Source organism: Rhinatrema bivittatum, chromosome 2, assembly GCF_901001135.1.
Source record: "Rhinatrema bivittatum chromosome 2, aRhiBiv1.1, whole genome shotgun sequence".
Lineage (NCBI taxonomy): Eukaryota > Metazoa > Chordata > Amphibia > Gymnophiona > Rhinatrematidae > Rhinatrema > Rhinatrema bivittatum.
In genome coordinates this window covers 129,844,556-129,864,197 of record NC_042616.1, presented here as the reverse complement: position 1 = coordinate 129,864,197, position 19,642 = coordinate 129,844,556, and the positions used below count along the sequence as shown (strand labels likewise).

At 39.7% G+C, this 19,642-nt stretch overlaps 1 protein-coding gene across 6 annotated transcripts in view; it reads left to right on the top strand.

Moving 5' to 3' along the window:
* JCAD (junctional cadherin 5 associated) overlaps positions 1-19,642 on the top strand; it is a 178,966-nt gene that overhangs the window by 115,769 nt on the left and 43,555 nt on the right. For all 6 annotated transcript variants that reach the window (XM_029588619.1, XM_029588618.1, XM_029588620.1 and 3 more), the window contains one exon: positions 2,572-2,935. In XM_029588619.1, the coding sequence (XP_029444479.1) occupies positions 2,634-2,935 (302 nt within the window). In that variant the 5' untranslated portion in view covers positions 2,572-2,633. The remainder of the gene's footprint in view (positions 1-2,571; positions 2,936-19,642) is intronic.

Below are 19,642 nucleotides of genomic sequence, written 5' to 3'. Positions count from 1 at the left end.
CCCTGGGACAGCGTTGAAGTGCCAGCCCTTTCTATTGGCCTTGCACTTCGGCGCATAACGGGAGGTTAAGCATGTGGCTGGGCCCTTTGTAAAATGCGCGCGGTGCGTACAAGGCCCGGCCACGCACGTAACCCTCGTTTTTTACGCGCAGCGGGCTTTTAAAATGTACCTGTTAGTTACTTGTAGCTTAGCAATTCTGAGTCACTTTTTGAGAGTGTACAACTCACTCTGGGATTGTAGGTGGCTATTTTTTATTTACTTCATATAGGAGACAGGGATTGAAAAGGAAGTAGCTGAAGCATGTTAAAATTTCTTCCCCGTTTGGGACCTCCAATTGCTCCAGAGGAAAGCAATAAATGTTATCACTAAATAGAGTGAGATATGTAATGGAAATGTCTTACCCTAGGAAAATGGATAGACTTAACATAAATGTTCGTGTGTTAGAACAGGGACACTAATTCTCAGGTCCTCCAGCACATTGAATTGTCAGAAAAGGCAAAGTGGAGAAGCTTGCTAGAGATGCAGACTTGTCCAGAGCTAATGTGGAAACGATCGCAGCAAAGAAAACAAGAAAGGCTTAAGTGTTTCTTTGTATACAGTTTTCCCAACTTGGACTCCTCGCAGCATGCTAAATTTTATAGTGCATCACTCAAATATAAGGAAAGAAGTTACAAGAGAAACCATACAGAGAGCCATACAGTGAATCTATTTGATTCTAAAGGACGTGCAAGGGAGTTGGAGGATGATAGGAAGGAGTAAGTACATCTCAGACAAACTGAGAGGAAATTAGAGCAAGATTAAAGGACTCCTTTCATGTTATAGAGAAGGACTGAAACCACTGTATCTATAGCATTTAGTATATGCTGTATCTCACCTTGAGCAAACATTGAAAAGGCAGGGTTAAGGTAGATTACAATTAATAAGTAAATACAACATTGTATACATATTAACTGATGCACAAATAATATAAAATTGGGGAACAGTTTTCCATTTTCAAATCTGTATGGTGTGGATTTTCAGGGTGAGAAATAATGAAAATAGGTGCCATAAGTTAACACTTCAATAAGAAATTGTATGATTCTGCTCTATAGGGTTAAACAAAGATGGACATAATGGGCACACAAAGGAATTCTGGCAAGCCTCCTAATAAAAGTGCTTATCTCACTGGGACCCTGGCAACAGAAACATAGGGGCGGATAACCAATGGCATTTATATGGATAACTTTAGAGCTATCCAGATACATGCCAGTGTTTGAATATTACTGCCACTTATCTGGCTACAGTTTAGCTGGATAAGTCATAAGGATAATGTTTTGGGGCATTACGGGGATATTCTGAGTCAGAGCTGAGTTAGCCAAATAATTTATTCAATTAACTGCCAATGGACCTAAAAAAAAAAACAAGTTTGGGCCAATAGCCCATGCTCTCCTCCCCTTCGAGAGGTGTTGAAGTTGGGGTCAGTGGATTTCAGCCCTAATCGCTATGTTATAAAATCGGGCTCAATATGTATTAAGGAAAATAGTTATGGGGTTAAAGTGGATCTGTATGTCTATAAAATGTGTTAAGGAAAGGAGAGAATTAAATTTTTGTCATTGTTTCTATAAAGCGTGTTAAGGAAAATAGGGGGTTAAAGTTATTCTATGTGGTTAAGATCTTGCAAAATACAATTCTGATCCTGTGAGAAGGTGTGAGAGCTGTTTTCTAGAGAAGTAATCAGTGGTGTTTGATTTGAAAAGGTGTTAACTACACGTATTAGAGAAAGAAAGGGATACTAGCTGAGAGTGACACTTTGTGAAACTACGTGCAGTGCCAATCATCCAAGGAGTTTTGTTTGAACTAATTGTCTTAGAGACACAGATATATAGGGAGACAAGAGCTGAGTAACTTTCAGCCCTGAGGAAGTGCTGATAGAAGAAGGAACATCTGCTGGTGGGTGATCAGGATTTGTGAGTATTGGTTTTCTGGGGAAAGTATATGTTTAAAGCTTGCAAAAGACATAGAGGGTTCAAATTTATTCTATATTTCTATAAAGTGTGTTAAAGAAAATAGAGAGTTGAAGTTAGTCTGTGTGTCTAGAAAGTGTGTTAAGGAAAATAGAGGGTTAAACATTCTCTGTGTATTCAGAGCTTGAAAAAAAATAAATTATTTTACTGACGGAAGGTGTGAGAGCTGTTTTCTGAATTAATCAACTATCTAATGTTGGACTACTACTTCTTTAAGAAATTAGCTTTTGCAGTAATGCCGTGCTCTAATGTAGGATTATTGTGGCTATACTTCAAAACCTTAAGTTCATTAGATCTTCATGCCAAAAATAGAAAGTCAGCAATACCTCTGCATCAGTCCTCTGTCTGAATATATTATAATTGGGTATTGTTAACTTGTAAGCATTATTACTTTATTCATCAATATGTATATACTATTTAGCACAAATTATTTATCAGTCAGATCAAAATAAGATATTTTATGAAAAGTAGCATATTAAGTTCAAATTTTATCACATCATCTTGCATTTTGCAATTGCCAGACAAAAGTATTTCATTTCTGAGTGTAACTCTCTGTTTTCTCTTTTAGTAGTGAAAGAACCTGTTGTAAAGATGTTTTCCCTGGAATGGCTCTGACTGTAGAGGGGCAATATGTTCAGTGTGGAAGACCTTCTCATTTCTCATGGATACAAGTTGTCAAAAAATGCCTCTTCCTCCTCTGAGAACAGATGTGAGAAATCTGTGCATGAAGTCACAGAGACTAGATCTGGCCATGGAACACTGAATGGGTATGAGACAGATTCTGGGACATATATTCAGAACAAGAAGCCACTGGCTAGGGGTTACTTTAGTGACAATGAAGCCAGTCATGGGAGCCAGAAGAAGCCAGCGAATGCTGGCAGTTGCCACACAGATCAACAAGGTCTGGGAATTTTTCAAACTTCAGATGGCAGGTAAGAGTCAGTAGCTATTTCTTTATGGGTTTTTTCTTTCCTTTTTTTAGTATTGATAAAGAGCAGGCTGACAGGCTACTTACTGTTGCAGTTACTTTGCAATTAAATAGAAGAGTGGGCATGAATTATAGGAAGGGAAACACTAACGGTAATTATGATAAACATTATCTCCTTAAAGTATCTGTTTGGTATTTTTGCCTTCCAGTTATAGCTCATTTTGCTAAAGTAAATAAATAGAATTGTCTTTGTCTTCATCCAAAATAGAGCTCATGGTTCTTCTCACAAATATACTTTACATGTGCATGTTCTGGAACATTTTGATGGCATTTGTCATTTTTAGGACGTTTGTTTTCTGTAGAACACAATGTCAGGGAGTATTGCTTGGCTTCACATGCAACACATAAAAGTGATGGTGCTCAAGGTTTGATAGCAATAGCAAAAGAAAACAATATTGTAAGGCTAATTTTGGCAATAAAATATTTAAAACAACAAAAAACAACCTTGAGTATGAATTGTATTTAACAAATATAGGGGGTCATTTTCCAAAGTGATCACACGCGAAAAATCCCTTTTCGCGTGCGATAGCTAAGTCGGGGTGGAGTCCGCACCGGAAGAGGAGGAGTCGAGGCGGCGTCGGGGGGCGGACTCCACAACGACTTCACTGACGGCGAAAAGGTAGGACACCTTATCGCTGCCAGCAGCGCACCCAATAGCGCCACCTTTCACGGTGGTGCTATTGGGTGTGAAAGCCGGCAGCGATCGCACCGTGGAGGTGCGATCGCTGCCGGCTTTCGCTGCGGGCTTTCGCAGGCTTTCGCAGGCTTTCGCTGCAGGCTTTCGCTGCAGGCTTTCGCTGCGGGCTTTCGCAGGCCCACCCCCACCCCCCAGTACTGCAAGATTCATAAAGGCTTGCGATCTTAGAAAATCCAGGCCATACTTTGTTTAATACAACTACTGACTCAAATCATTATCATCACAGGGGTTTTCATATGAACCAGACGTCAAAAAGAACATACCAGAAAAATCAGCCTACTCAGTAGCCCCCAAGAAAATTATTAAAAACCTACACTTTGTGCCAAAACCCCTAAAATTGTCCACACCACAGACCAATGAGAGATATTTTTTGAATTGTATGTATTCTTCTCCACAATTTCACCTTATGAAAAAAAATCCTGCAGGGCTCGTTAAGGTCTTCAGTGAAATCAAAGAGTGGAGGACAGCATAGTATACCTTGTCCACCTGCCCGCTAAAACCTAACTAGCGTATGATGTTTCTTTATTTCAAGACAGGTATGTGCTGATTTTTGCTCATTACCTGCTCACTTCACTGGGGACTCATTTACAAGGTAACTTTAAAATGAGCTTGCCGGAGCCCATATGTACGTGTATTCAGGTGCGTGGCAACATACCATAAACCTTATATAGTATCTTGCACACATGTTACAAATAAACTAGGCCTTGCATGTGTATGCGGGCTCCTAATTTTAAGCCTGGATATGAATAGCTAGGAATGGTTGGCATTTGCACTCACAAGTGAGCACATTTTAAAACATGTGTGCATGAAGCAAATGACCAGTTTATCCACCAGTTTGCCCAGTCTATATCTATGTCATTAACGCCCCCCTGGTTCTTTAGCCTGCAGTGCACGCCTCCCTGTTTACCCAGCCCCCTCAAGCACTTCATATGGAGCTAAAAAATAGCTTTATTCAGATTTACACCTGACCTATAGCAGAGGTAAATGTACCTGGACGTGCACCCATTCGCTTTGCCACAAATGCGCATATTTCTTGGCCCCGCCCCAGAACACTCATGCCTCGCCCCCATTTCGTCCCTTGTGCATCAGTATTTGTGCGCGTATGTGGCAGGTTTATAAAGTCGATCGGAGACACTCATGTACTAGATGTGTGTGCATTTGTGCTTTGTGCTGCACGCATCTCTTTTACAATTCACTTTTTAGCATGTACACTAGAGCTTTAGGGGCATAGTTCCAAAAGCTTTAGATGACTTAATCTGTACTTTTTGAAAACTGACTAGATGTAAATGCAGAGGGGAGTAAAACAACAAATGTGCTTTTAGGGAATCTCTTGCTCATGAGCTATTTTCCTCCCCCAAACCTAAACCCATGCCTGGGAATGCCTCCTTTTAACCCATCTAATGGGCCGATACAGTAAAAAATGCGGGAGAGCGGGCGAGCTCCCGCTCTCCCAGCGCGCGCACAGGACACTCTCCTGTGCGCGCGATACAGTAGGTTAATTTATTTAAATTAGGCCCGGCGGTAAAAAGAGGCGCTAGGGACACTAGCGCATCCCTAGCACCTCTTTTTGGACAGGAGCGGCGGCTATCAGCAGGTTTGACAGCCGACGCTCAATTTTGCCGGCGTCGGTTCTCGAGCCCGCTGACAGCCATGGGCTCGGAAACCGGACGCCGGCAAAATTGAGCGTCCAGTTTTCGGCCCGACAGCCGCCGGCCGAATTCACATTTTTTTTTTTTTTACTTTTTTTTACTCTTCTGGACCTCCGACTTAACATCGCTATGATATTAAGTCGGAGGGTGCACAGAAAAGCAGTTTTTACTGCTTTTCTGTACACTTTCCCGGTGCTGGAAGAAATTAGCGCCGACCTTTGGGTCAGCGCTAATTTCTGAAAGTAAAATGTGCGGCTTGGCTGCGTCCAATTGCAGGCTAACAACAGTACTGTATCGGCCTGTTTATGTGCACACACTATGGAAGCCCAAGCGTACTTTGAACAGGGAGGAGGAAGGTGATTTTTAGCTAAGGCAATGAATTTGCCAAGGCAAATAGCTTTAAAAATCGCCCTCAAAATTCAAGTGCTGCACCAATACATTATTGGTCTTCAAGGCCTCTAATCAAGATACAAAGAGATACTGCAGCTTAGGTGATTCGCTAATAAGTTGTGTATTATAAAGAATGTTTTATGGGCTATTCGAAAATAACAGGAATTTAGAGGGTAATAAAACATAAGAACATAAAACATAAGGTTTGTCATACTGGGTCAGACCAAAGGTCCATCAAGCCCAGTATCCTGTTTTTCAACAATGGACAAACCAGGTAATAAGTAACTAGCAAGATCCCAAGGGCTAGATAGATTCCATGCTGTTTATCCTAGGGTAAGTAGTTGATTTACCAAGCCACCTTAATAATGGTTTATGAACTTTTCTTCCAGGAACTTGTCTAAACCTTTTTTAAACCCAGCCACACTAACAGCTTTAACCACATCCTCCAACATTGAATTCCAGAGATTAATTATGCATTGAGTTAAAAAATTATTTTCTCCTATTTATCTTAAATGTATCACCTACTAAATTCATTGCATGTACTCTAGTCTTTGTACTTTTTGAAAGAGTAAAGAATTGATTCATGTTTAGCTGTTTCACTTCACTCATTACTTTAGAGACCACTATCATATCTCCCCTCAGCTGTCTCTTCTCCAAACTGAAGAGCCCTAACTTCTTTAGCCTTTCCTCATGGGGAAATCGTTCCATTCCCTTTATCATTTTGGTCACCCTGCTCTATATCATTTCTAATTCCTCTACATCGTTTTTGGGATGAAGTGACCAGAACTGCACACAATACTCAAAGTGCAGTCGCACCATGTAGTGATACATAGGCATTATGCTATTCTCTGGTTTATTCTCAATTCCTTTCCTAATAATTCCTAGCATTCTATTTGCTTTTTTGGTTGCGCCACACACTGAGCCGAGGATTTCAACATATTATCTACAATAATGCCTAGATCCTTTTCTTGGGTGGTGACTCCCAATGTGGAACCTTGCATTATGTAACCATAATTTGGGTTATTCTTCCCTACATGCATCACTTTGCATTTGTCCAAATTAAATGTCATCTGCCATTTGCATGCCCAGTCTTCCAATCTACCAGCAGTGGTTCATTTACAGTACTAAAGTTATCCGGTTTTAATCAATCACATATATTTTTTATGGGTTTCTTTTATAAAGTCGCACTAACTATTCAGTTCACATCATTTTTTATCATTTTTTACCATAATTTATAGATTCAGAGTGTTTTGTTTTTTTCATATTTTTTGGCACGAAAATCGTCTAGGTTATCGCGATAACTTGTATAAATAACGCCATCACCGGCGTTCCTGTTTTTGACAAGTTGAAAGACTGCTCGTCATTTTGGATGTAAGTATTGATTCTGTTCACCGCATTGTCCAAAAAGATGCTAGTTAGACCAGTTAGCCTCTAAAGGATTTAATTTTGTAGGCATTTAAACCAGTGGTGTTTTTGACAGTCAGAAAATAAGCCAACTTTATTCATAGTATATTAAAAAAAATTTTATCTTTTAGAGTACATATTTCTATAAGCACTGATTTTTTGACGTGGTTGATAGCTTTTATTTATAATACGGGGTTTAGAGTGTATAGTTCTGTAAGTACCAAATTTACTGTGAGTCGGCAGTCCGAAATGGAGCATGTCCTTTAATCATAGTTATTGCAGTATTGTCCAAGAATACGTATAAGCCGTTTCTGTGTCAGTTTTTTGCCGTTTTTTCTTAAGATCACAAAATAATATATATGGGTCAATCAAATCAATTGATTACACAGTTGATGTGCACTGTATGTGATCATATATTCTTTTCTTCATTACAGTTAATATACACTGAACGCTTTTGACTTCATTGCTGGTATCACATAGCATCGCTAGGTGGTTAAGAGAAAATCTAATTGTTTCGGTGTGAAATCATCTACGCTGTAGGTAGACTCTTCCAGATACACTAATAATTCTTTTTGATTCACTAGTTTTTCATTTTTATTTTTTGCTTTTTGTTTTTCTATTTCTTCTTTTTTCACATTTGCATTATATTTTTTTCTATATTATTATTTTTTTCTACACGTTTGATTTTTTTAATTTTTTTATTTATTTAGTTGACCCGTTTGTTTTTGTTTGACAACCAATGCGATATTTTCTACATTGACCATTTCAAGTCCTGGTTGAATGAAGTAAGCATTGGATATATTGTGATTAAATTATTCAGATTTCACACATTGTCTTAATAATTTGGTTTGTAACCAATATTGACTCCATGAGATTTACATATCTTTATATTGCATATGACACAAAGTCACCTTCTCTCAATTCTTTGCATTTTTTCATTTGTTCATTTTTTATTCTTAACACACTGCATTTTATACTCTGTTCATACCTATTTTATGTTTGCCATACATATATGTTGTCATTTAAGTTTTTGTATCCATAAGTCTATACACACATATATATGTAGTTATTTTGTTTTTATGTTTTTATAACATGATAATTTTTTTGATATATTTTGAATGTATGTAAGTCTATATTTAGTTTCATATATATGAAATTCATTTTTTTATATATATGTGTATTAATTATTTATATGTCCATTTCTAGTTGCCCCTGAGGCAGCTCTGTGCAAGGGAGCGAAACTCGGCCAGAGTCGGGCGTTTTAATAAAGGGCTTGTTTTTATCCGATTCCCATTGTCGTCACTGTTACACAGCTCACTGGATCGGCTACCGCTTTGTTTCTTCAGTCTTCCAATCTTGCAAGGTCCTCTTGCAATTTCTCACAGTCCTCTTGTGATTTAACAACTTTGAATAATTTTGTATCATCAGCAATTTTGGTCACCCCACTCGTTGTTCCCCTCTCTAAGTTAAAAAGCAGCCATCCTAGTACAGATCCCTGGGGCACTCCACTTTTCACCTTTCTCCATTTAGCCCTACTTTCAGTTTTCTATCTTTTAATCAGTTCTCAATCCATAATAGAACATTGCCTCTTATCCCATGATGTTTTATTTCCTCAAGACTCTCTCATGAGATAATTTGTCAAAAGCTTTCTGAAAATCCAAATTCATTCTGTCAACTGGCTCTCTTTTATTCACATGCTTATTCACACATTCAAAAAAATGTAGCAAATTGGTGAGGGAAGACAGAGCAAAGTAAAAATATTTTTATAGTTAATACATTTTATGCTCAGCTTCACTTACCCAATGCTGTGCTGCTGTGGCTGTTGCATCCCAAGGCTCCCTCGTAGCAGCAGGGAGCCTCCGCCGGTGCTGTCCCTCTTCCTCGCGGTCCTGAGTGCCGCTGCCATTTTGCCACCGCTGCTCCCACGTGGCTCTGGTTGTCGCCACCACTGTCGCTGCCTTTTTTCACGGCTGAGGAATGCTGCCAATGTTCTGCCCCTGCACCTGACTGCCTAGGGGCATGCGCGCACCTCTCTGCAGGATTTAAAGGGCCTGCGTGAGGAAAAGCTCAGTGGCCCTTGCCGATGACATCATCAACCCAGGACTACTTAAGGCTGGATCCTGCCTCCAGCCTTTGCTTTGGCAATAGGTCTTCTCTCTTCAGAGTGTGGATTGCCGTCCTTCGTTCCTTCCTGCCTTCTGTGTTCCTTGTCCTCTTTCTTTGTTCCTCGGACTGATCTTGGCTTTGACTTCAGACTGGACCTTGATCACGAGCTACGCCACCTGCCTCAGTCCTTGCCTGGACCTCGACCACAAGCTTTGCTGCCTGCTTTGACCATTGCCTGACCCTTGACATCAAGCTTCACTGCCTGTTCCGGACCTCGGCCTGAGCACCCACTTCTTCTCTACACCTGGACATCCTTAGCTGCAGAGGCCCCACCTAAGTCCAGCCGGCCCCAGCACCCAAGGGCTCAACCTAAGGGGAACGTAGCCTGGTAGTAGTGAAGCTCCAGCTGGGCCTCTGCTGTCCACCAGCATGGTGTGGCACGATGGTGGGGATCTGTGGGGCTCCTCCCATAGGTAGCGTCAACTCCCTCTCGGTCCTAGGGTCTACCAGCATAACAGATTGCCAAGGCCATGGATCCGGCGGAGGCTTCCGCCCTGCAGGTCATTCTGGGCCTAGCCCAGAAAATTCAGGAACAGCAACTGTTCCTTGAAACTCTAGCAGCTTCTATGGAGCATTTCAGCACCTGCCTTGACTCCTCAGTTCCAGTGGGCATGCCAAATCCATCTATACTGGTGCCTACCCTTCCAGCATCACCCCAATGCTCTGTCATACCACTTCCAGCTCCTCCCCTCTATTCCAGGCTTAAAGGTCTGCTGCCATATTACACCATCTACTACTGAAAACAATACAGCCATTATTTTTTATGGATAGAGGTTAAGTATAGATTAGGTAGAGGTTAAGTGATGAACATATTAGTGGCATAAGGTCCAGAATTGGCACCTGACACAAACAAAATGCTTTAAATAAGATGTAAATAGGGTTGAATACTTTCACCATTATTCAAATAAGAATAATATTCAACCACTGTATAACATTCACAATGAGATCCATTTAATTGGATAAAATCAGAGGTATCCAGCTAAGTGGTGCCATTTCAATATTTGGCCACATTCAGCGATTGCTAATTAGCCAGCAAAGTGGGAGGGTGGGATGGGGGCGTTCCAGTGAGGAACTACTTATCCAGCTAACTTAGCTGCCTAGGGGCTAACTTAGCTGGATAAGAGCCAGAATTCAGCCTCATCCAGATAAGTTAGACCAGGTCTAATATTAAACACAATTGGAAGGTATATAAAATACAGGCACTAGCAAGGTACAGATAAACAAAAATAGACAGTGCCTGAGAAAATCTACAAAACTGTTATTAAACAAATATCGGTATAAAAAAAAGAAAATTATTTTTATTTATTATATTTGCATGTAATATGTGCACAAATGCAAACACATTTAAAAACACACAAATGTTCCCAACTATACGCCACAGTTTCACCAGAACACAAACTATCTTCTTCAGGGGACTCCTATAGACTCACAAGAACAAACCAACAAGAAAAGTACACACACAAAGCCCAATATGAATGAATGCATTGATAATAAATAAAAAATATTTTCTTTTTTGTATACCAATATTTGTTTAATAACAGTTTTGCAAATTTACTCAGGCACTAGTTTCTATTATTGTTTACCAGGTCTAATGTTAGCCAGATAAACTTATCCAGCTATTAAATAGCAGTTATATTCAGCAGTGCGGCTGTGCTACTGAATTACCCAGCCAAGGCCTGGATTTATCAAAATGCACTAAATATCGCCTGCTATAGAAAAAGGAGTGTGTTTTATGGTAATAGGCAGTTTATTGCAATTTGTGCTAATACCTAAGTTACTGCAAATTATGGAGAGAGAGAGAGAGAGAGAGAGAGAGAGACCTAGCCATAATGCCCTCACACTAGATAGGTATTTATATCTCTATGGGAGGCCCACCTAGTAACTCCAGGTGAGGTTTAGGTATTAGTGTAGGGGTTAGGGGCCACTGTGACATTCAAAGTGAGACGTATGAACAGAACAGTGTTCTCCTGTGAAGATTTGATGACCTTTGGAGTGAGGAAACTCACTCAAAGATGATATTTGTGCAATGTTATATATTATATGTTATATGTAATTATATATTACAATTATATATTTTCTGTTATATGTAAGGGCCCCGCCCAAAAGTTCTTGTTCTTTGTGAACCGATGCGATGTGCGAACGGATATCGGTATAGAAGAGACTTTAAATAAATAATAAATAAATAAATGTTCTCTCAACCTAGCTTGATGGACTCGCCAGGAGCTTCAAAACTACTCAAACAGGCCTTTGAGAACAATCGCAAAATGCGATGAAGCCTTAACGCAAGATTTGCATCGCACCATACATTATGGTGCTATCACATGCGTTAAAGGCGTTTTCGCATGCGATAAGCCCTTAACGCATGCGAAAACGCCTTATAGCTTTTTGATAAATGACCCTGTTTATCCAGCTAACTTGCCCAGCCGGGCAGCAGATGAACATGGACCTCAAAAGGTTATGCTTCCTCTCCCACAGGAGGTATTAGACTTCTAGCATCTGCGGAATCTAAAGCGATACTTTAATAACATATTTTCCCAACAGAAAAAATTCTACTGACACTCTCCAGATTCTCCTCAGGCTCTTTGTTCAACCTCGCCTTCTTCTTACAATAACATCTCGGTCTTTACCAGGTATTCTTCCCAACAGAACAAAAAGGATACAAACAACCTCCTTCTCAATCATATCTCTGCAGATATCTCAGTCTCCTCATCTCTGGCTCTTAGACCGAATACACTCTTTTCAAGACACTGATTCAATTCTGGTGCTGGGATCCTCCCTAAAGAAATGTGGCTGTCCTGCAACGTAATCAGTTAGCAGCAGCTCTCTGCATGCAAACTTCTCTCACACCCTGCTGTTCTTGGGCTCCCTCAAAAACTCTCTGGATCTTTTCTCAGACTGTCTATTAACAGTCTGGACTGTACCAAATAGGGTCTTACTGCAAGGGTGCTCCTGGAACAAACCATTACTTAGTTAATCATAGGGCTTAATGCCTCTTAGGTACCATCTAAACACACAGATGTATGTAGCCACTGAATGCTAGTGAAGGATTGGATAGTCTTATGAGCTGCATTCTCTCTTGATGCCAATTTATTATGACAGAATATATGTGGATGGGTTTCCATGATGAAAAATCCTCCTACATAGTTATGAAAGATAACGGCTCTTGGAAAGCATAATTTTGCATTAAAGTGTGTATGTTTGTGTGGGTGCATGCATGCTTGAGTGTGTGTGTATATGTATTAGAGCGAGAGAGTGTGTTAGAGTAATGTCGTAATCCTTTATATTTTTTCGTTTCATGATCAGATATATGTGAGGTAAGAAATACCTCTTAGCCAGATGAGTATCTATTTCTCCTTTCCCTTGGGCTCTCTTGTAATAGTTTCTTCTTTATTTGCCTGCATGAATGTGCTACTGAATTTTTCCCAAAGAAAAGGTGACATTTTGAATGTAGCTTCTGAGATTTGTAATTTAGATATGTTGTGTTTGTGTTAATAAGGGTCATATTAGATATGCTTTCATCTTCAAAAATTAGCATAGGCAATGCAAAATGTCCTATGAGGAAAAAGCATTCATAAGCTTTTATATTTAATTCCTAAATGTTAAAATAGCAACATGAAAATAAACTGGGTTCTTTACTTGACATTTGTAAAATCATGATTTTGTGGTATGCAAATTTTAACTTTTGTTTGTTGCTGTTTAGTTTATTTTCATTTGTAATATAATCCATTTCCCAAGGATTCCACTGGAATTTTGCAGCCAAAACTGCATTTGAAAAGGTAAAAAGGACATGTTTATGCTTAGAATATGGACACGTATTTCTGTTTTCATGCTGTTCCTCAAAACCCGTAGAGGTGTGTAGGATATTCAGTGTGGTTCTTGTGTTCCAGATGTCATAGGTGTTCCAGATGTCATAGGTGACATGGAAGCAGACACCCAAGTCCCTTGATTCTTCGAGTAGACGCTCAGGCTCTCTGCTCCTGATCCTGCCTCCTGGATCCTTATCAGATCTACCAGCAACCAAACATCAGGCTCAAAGCCAAAGAGCAATAGAATAGGCATTGCATTAAGCTAAGCAATAAAACAATGCCATGTTCAATGTCCCTGCAACAGCTGCATGGCATTATCTTCCTTCAGTGTAAATGGACACCTACAGAGAGAGGAGAATCATCTGTGGAGACAGTAAGAGAGGTACTCAGTTTGTCCTTACACTGCTGCTCCTCTGATCATAAGTGGGAGGCCAAGGGCTTCTTGCTGTTACCTCTCCTGCGCTGCTTTTCTTTGTCATTCTTTCGATATTCTGCACCTGGCACCAGCTCACTCTATTCTACTTCCCCTTGGTCTTCCATGGGGTGAAGAAAGCCATCAACTGCAACAACCAGTGTAGTCACTGCCTTTCTCAAACTGCAAGCAACATTGGTGGCTCTCTATATATACCTACTGCCCCAAGACTGCTTTTAATACATGAGTCCTGTTTGAGGATGGAGATTCTTTTCGTACAACTTCTCCCTAAAAGGGGGAAAAAAAGGCAAGATCTCAGTGTTTATTGGGGCGAGCCTCACAATGTAATCTTAAATCTTCTAGACCAAATCCCCCCCCCCCCCCCCGAGTTTCACTAGACCATTAGAAAATCTGCTGCTGTTTCCTCTTACGTTTTCAAGATATCATAACTTTGCTATGTCAGGTTGCTCTTAGTATTATAACCCAAAATTTGTGTGATCCTCAGTCAGTTCCAGGGCATACTCAATACAGGTGCTAAGACTCTGCTAATAATGTGTCCTTCTCCTTTTATTAATTAATCAATCAATTAATTAATTAATACAAACTTTTATTCCACTGATCCACAAATGTCAGCGGAGTACAAAAAACATACAAAATAAAATCAAACAATAACATACAATAGCTTAATATTAAGCAGCACTAGCATTTAAGGAGTAAAAGCTACCAGAAACCTGAAAGGTAAGAGGCGGAAGGGAATCACTTCAGTCAGAGGAAGCCCGGGTAAACGAATAAGACTTTAGTAGCTTCCTAAAATGAAGCAGGTCCCTTTCTTTACTGATTTCAAGCAGGAGACTATTCCATAGGGCTGAACCCACAATAGAAAAATGCACTTGCGAGATTCTGATAGCCGTGCTTATTTGAGAGAGAGGATTTCTAGTAAATGCTGGGATATCACGCCCATTCTTAAGAATTTACACTGGCTCCCAATTAAATTCAGAATCCTTCACAAAGTCCTCACCATGATACACAAGACCATTCACAATCAGACCTCTCTTGATCTTATTATCCCTCTTCGCCACCACACTTCCTCCAGACCTATCAGAACAGCGTATAAAGGTACCCTGTAAGATCCCCCCGTCAAGTCCTCTCTAATGAAACACGCCTTCTTCACAGCTGGTCCCTCCCATTGGAATGCTCTTCCCTCTGATCTCCGCCAGGAACCCTGCCTGCGGATTTTCAAAAAAAAGCTAGACGCCGCTGTTCAAACAAGCGTTTTCCTAAAGAACAGTCACTCTCTCTCACTCTCTCACTTGGACTTCAGTTTTGGTTTTTTTTTCAGCCAGACTCAGGCCATCATATTCCAACATTCTCTTGATTGACTCCCATACTGAACTCAAACCTCTTGTTTTACTGATCCTAAACATCAAGTTTCCAATTGATCTCCATCATATTATACCTTCCATTCAATATTCTTTAACATCGTCCATTAGGTACCTTTGGCATCATTTTAGGTACCTTTGGCATAATATTAACCGACCGGTTAATTGAACCGACCTATTTCGCTTTGATTCTCGTTACCCACTGTTATCCGTTCTTCCTTCAGTTACTCTATGTTACTGGTAAACGATGGTTTTTAACATGTCTAATGGTGTTCATACCTTTCCCTGTTTGATATAACCCTCGTCCCTATGTAACCCTTTGTTCTATATAATATTATTATTATTTTTTAACTCCAGTTCGAAGTAACCCTTGTTCTATGTAATATTATTATTATTATTATGTTAACCTTGGTTCGATGTAAACCGATGTGATATGTAGAGTCATGAACGTCGGTATAGAAAAGTTCTAAATAAATAAATAAATAATCCAGTAGAGGAAGATAAGCAAGGTAGGGCTAACCCATGAAGGGCCTTAAAGATCCAGGTGAGAATTTTGAATTGTATACGCCATATGATGGGTAACTAGTGCAACTCAGCGTGAACTCGAGAAATGTGACTACGTAGAGAGGTGCCAGAAATTAGACGAGACACAGAATTTTGGTTTAGTTGAAGGGCATGAAGATGAGAGTTGGGTAGACCCAAGAACAGACCATTACAGTATTCCAGGGGAAACAAGATTAGGGACTGAATAATGGTGCGAAAATCAGAATAACAGACGAGTGGTTTCAAAGGGCGTAGCAGGCAAAGCTTTTCTCTTCTTATCTCTGATTGGAGGGTTCTCCATAGGGTGGAAGGATAAACTTCCTAGGCCCTAGGTGATAACTGTGTAGTTCTTTCTTGAGTGCCAAGCTGGATACTATGATGATGTTCCAACATAAACCTTACTGTAGAAATAGATGAAACATGAAAATATGGCACTCATAAAGAATACCATCCAAAAAGGAAATACCCACACATTATTTCACCAAAGGTGCCACTCACTACTAGAATGTTAAATGTGAAATTTTTTTTTAAATTTTTAAATGCCGCATCAGCAAGCCAGTCAACATGCCCGCTTGGTTTTCAAAAGGGGCCGCCCGGTCTTCTAATCATCTGTGGTCATACCTTTTTCAATATGAATGATATATAATAATCAATATCTGTTTCACTTTCTTTCATTCTCTGAATTGCCACATTCCGCTCGCCATCAACTACCATTCCAACTTGCAAATAAATTGTTCAACTGAGTTCATTGTTAACGTATTAATGGCGAAAGGAATGTGGCAATTCAGAGAATGAAAGAAAGTGAAACAGATATTGATTATTATATATCATTCATATTGAAAAAGGTGTGACCGCAGATGATTAGAAGACCGGGCGGCCCCTTTTGAAAACCAAGCGGGCACGTTGACTGGCTTGCTGATGCGGCATTTAAAAATTTAAAAAAAATGTTCACACTTAACATTCTATTGGTGAGTGGCACCTTTGGTGAAATAATGTGTGGGTATTTCCTTTTTGGATAATAGATTTTATAAGTGGAATATATTAGTAGCTCTGTTTGTTTTGTTACTCATAAAGAATATCCATAAGGTAATTCAAAATAGTAAATCTATGAATCTGTGACTCAGTGATCCCTTGATCTATCCCCTCAGGGTCCTTTCTTTATCCTTGAATAGAATGTGAAGCCTCCCTGAATAAACTGAAATGTGTTCTCCTTTCTTAAGGACTCCCCTTGAAATAACTGGGATCCACTGCTCACTCTTCAACTTTCCAGTTTTCTCTTTTTCTTCTCTCTTGTGCAGGGTCATTCATTATTTTGCCATGCGCCGGTATTATTCTAATTGGGGGAAGGGGAGGCGCGTGGGTGGGATTTGGGCAGAGTTATCTCCCGGCAGCGCTGCGGGCGATGGTGTTTTTCACATTATCGCCGGCAGCACCGCGGGAAATAACTATACCTTTTCCCGTGGCGCTATGGGGGCGATAGTATGCGATGTGACCCACTATTGCCCTCCCGCCCCTTTTTTTTCATGACTCATCATTCTGCTATAAATATAGCAGTGTGGTGGCTCAGTTTTTCCTCTGTCCTTCCTGCCTCTGGAAGGACAAATGAATCCCTGAGACTGAGTAGCACCAAAATAACTCAAAAGAGGAAAAATATCTTCTCTACACTTTCTGTTTTCTCGGATAGAAAGAGTGAATACAAACTACCAACAAAAATCACTTAAACAGTAAACAGCTAATTTATCAACCACTGGGTGTGAGTTGGAAATGAATCTCTTACTTTCTACTACTCCTCAGCCAAGGCTTTGGACCTTTAGCCAGAAAAATTAAGAGAACTGAAAGGAAAAGCACCTATCTCTCTAAATCCAAACTAAAAATCCACACAGACACTAAGGGTTACTTGGCTTTATGCAAGCAGAAACAAACCAGTATAGCAGTGCTATGACATACATGGTACATTCCTCTACTCTGCACGGTCCTGACCTAATAACTATGCCATACTTCTTCATAGTGATCCCAATAATAGGGTCCTACAGTATGTTCTGGAAGACAAAAGAGCCTATGTGCTAAAGTCCTTGTATGTATGCCAAACCAGTATGAGCTGCACACTCCTGAGCAATCAGGTGGGAGTGGCATATTGACGTCACACTTACTGTGATATTGTGCATATTATTTGCACGTGCATAATATAGATGGCACAGTTTAGTAGTGAATGCACTAAAAATGTTGTGCGTTGCCCATTCAGAGCCATTTTAGCATGCATGCTAAAATTTTGAACTCAATCATGCTAAATAATTTTTTAACACAAGTCTCAGTGTATAGGTCCTAAAATATTCAGTTTATCAAATCTGGTTGTAGTCTATTTACAATTCATGGGGAGATCAAAATAGTAACATTAAAAAAAAAATAGAAAATCACTTTCAGTGCTTTTAAGTTTACTAAATGTTGTTTTGGCATATTTTGAGAGGAGGACAAAGGTACTTACTATCATTTTTATTACTTCCTTCTCTTGAATTTAGTGATACAGACTTGGGCTGTTTATGGAAGCAACTCACACATTGTCTAAATCAAAATAGTGTGCACTAATAAAAAGCAAAAATAAAATGAAAACAAATAAAAAGAACAAACTGATTAAAAAAAATAAAAAACAAACCAAAAAAGAAAATATATTTGTATCTGGCTGCACATCCCTATTCTCTGGCCACCATCCCAAAACATGGAGTTTTTCACTCCTGTCCCATTGGAGCATAACTAAAGGCTGACTGTGCATGCAGTGGTGTACCTAGGGTCTCCAGCACCGGGGGCCAATGTATTTTGTATACTCTCCGGCACCCCCTCTTCCAATCCTTCTTGTACTAATGCTTAAGGTCACAAAAAAACAGTAGCATCTCTAGACACAGGAATATGGGGAGGACAAGCCAAAATGACATTTTCTCATATCACCAGCACCTCCATAGCATGGCCCCCGGCTTTAAAATTGGCTATAAAAATAGGCGCAATAAGAAAGTCCCAAGGGTCTTCTGCATAATTTTTTTAAATGCTGGCTAGTTTCACCCTTATTATTTGATAGCCTCATTCAACTACCTCTATATGGCTATGAGAGTGAATTCTGGAGGGAGCAGAATATCAATATAAATCCTGCACCTCCAGTTCTGGAACACACCGTGCATCCATAGAAATTCCCCCAACAATGGAGCTTGGATGTTTCACTTTCAGCTCATCATACAAAAAATATTTTCAAATTCTGGTAGCACCTTACATGAATAACAACACAAATACCTTCTACTGCCAGACACATTGTGAACTAACACAAAACCTCGCAAAAAAGACACTCAAAATCTATACCTCAAAACCTATCATAACGTAACAGTAGTAACACCAAAGACTCAAACAATAAGAACCCTACCTGTGAAAAAGCACAGGTGAATATTACCAATACACCACCTACTGAGGAAATTAAATAAACCCAATTACTATAGATCTCTACACAGACACTACACGCTAACAGAATTTCCCACCTTGGTCACATGTGCAGAGCAGAGACAGACCCTCACCAAATACAGAATAAAGGAGCACAAATTAGAACCAACAATATGCAGATAAAAACTGAAATGGAACCCCCAAAATGCCAGACTCTGTGTGTAACAATGGAAAAACAGAACCACCGGTTCTCATAAAACAAATGAAATCAAGATACATAAAGCATCAATTATAATAGTAAAACCATACTAATAAAAGAATAAATATTTCAAAACTATTGACAAATAGAATAATATCTATTAATTAAAGTCATATACATTTTTTACATTTCCCAAGCACCAATAAAATATTTAAAAATAGTAGACACATCAAATAACACCCAATAATTAAAACTAATAAGGATTTTAAAAAGCCCCTGCTGTCCATTCCTGGGAAGTCTTGATTTCCAGTCACCCTGAGATTGTCAAGGATTAGGGGGCTAGGAGGACACACAGACTTTATCTTTTCTCTCTCACACGCACTCGCATGTCCATTCTCTCTCACATATACAATATCACATACATACACATATATGCTCTTATACACACCCACAACCTCTCTCTCTCTCAGACACAGACATACTATGATGCACAGGCTCTGACCTTCTTTCCCACTACCCCCAATCATACACATACAAACTCTTACTTCCCCGAATTCCCTCATACACACACACGCTCTCACTTTCATTG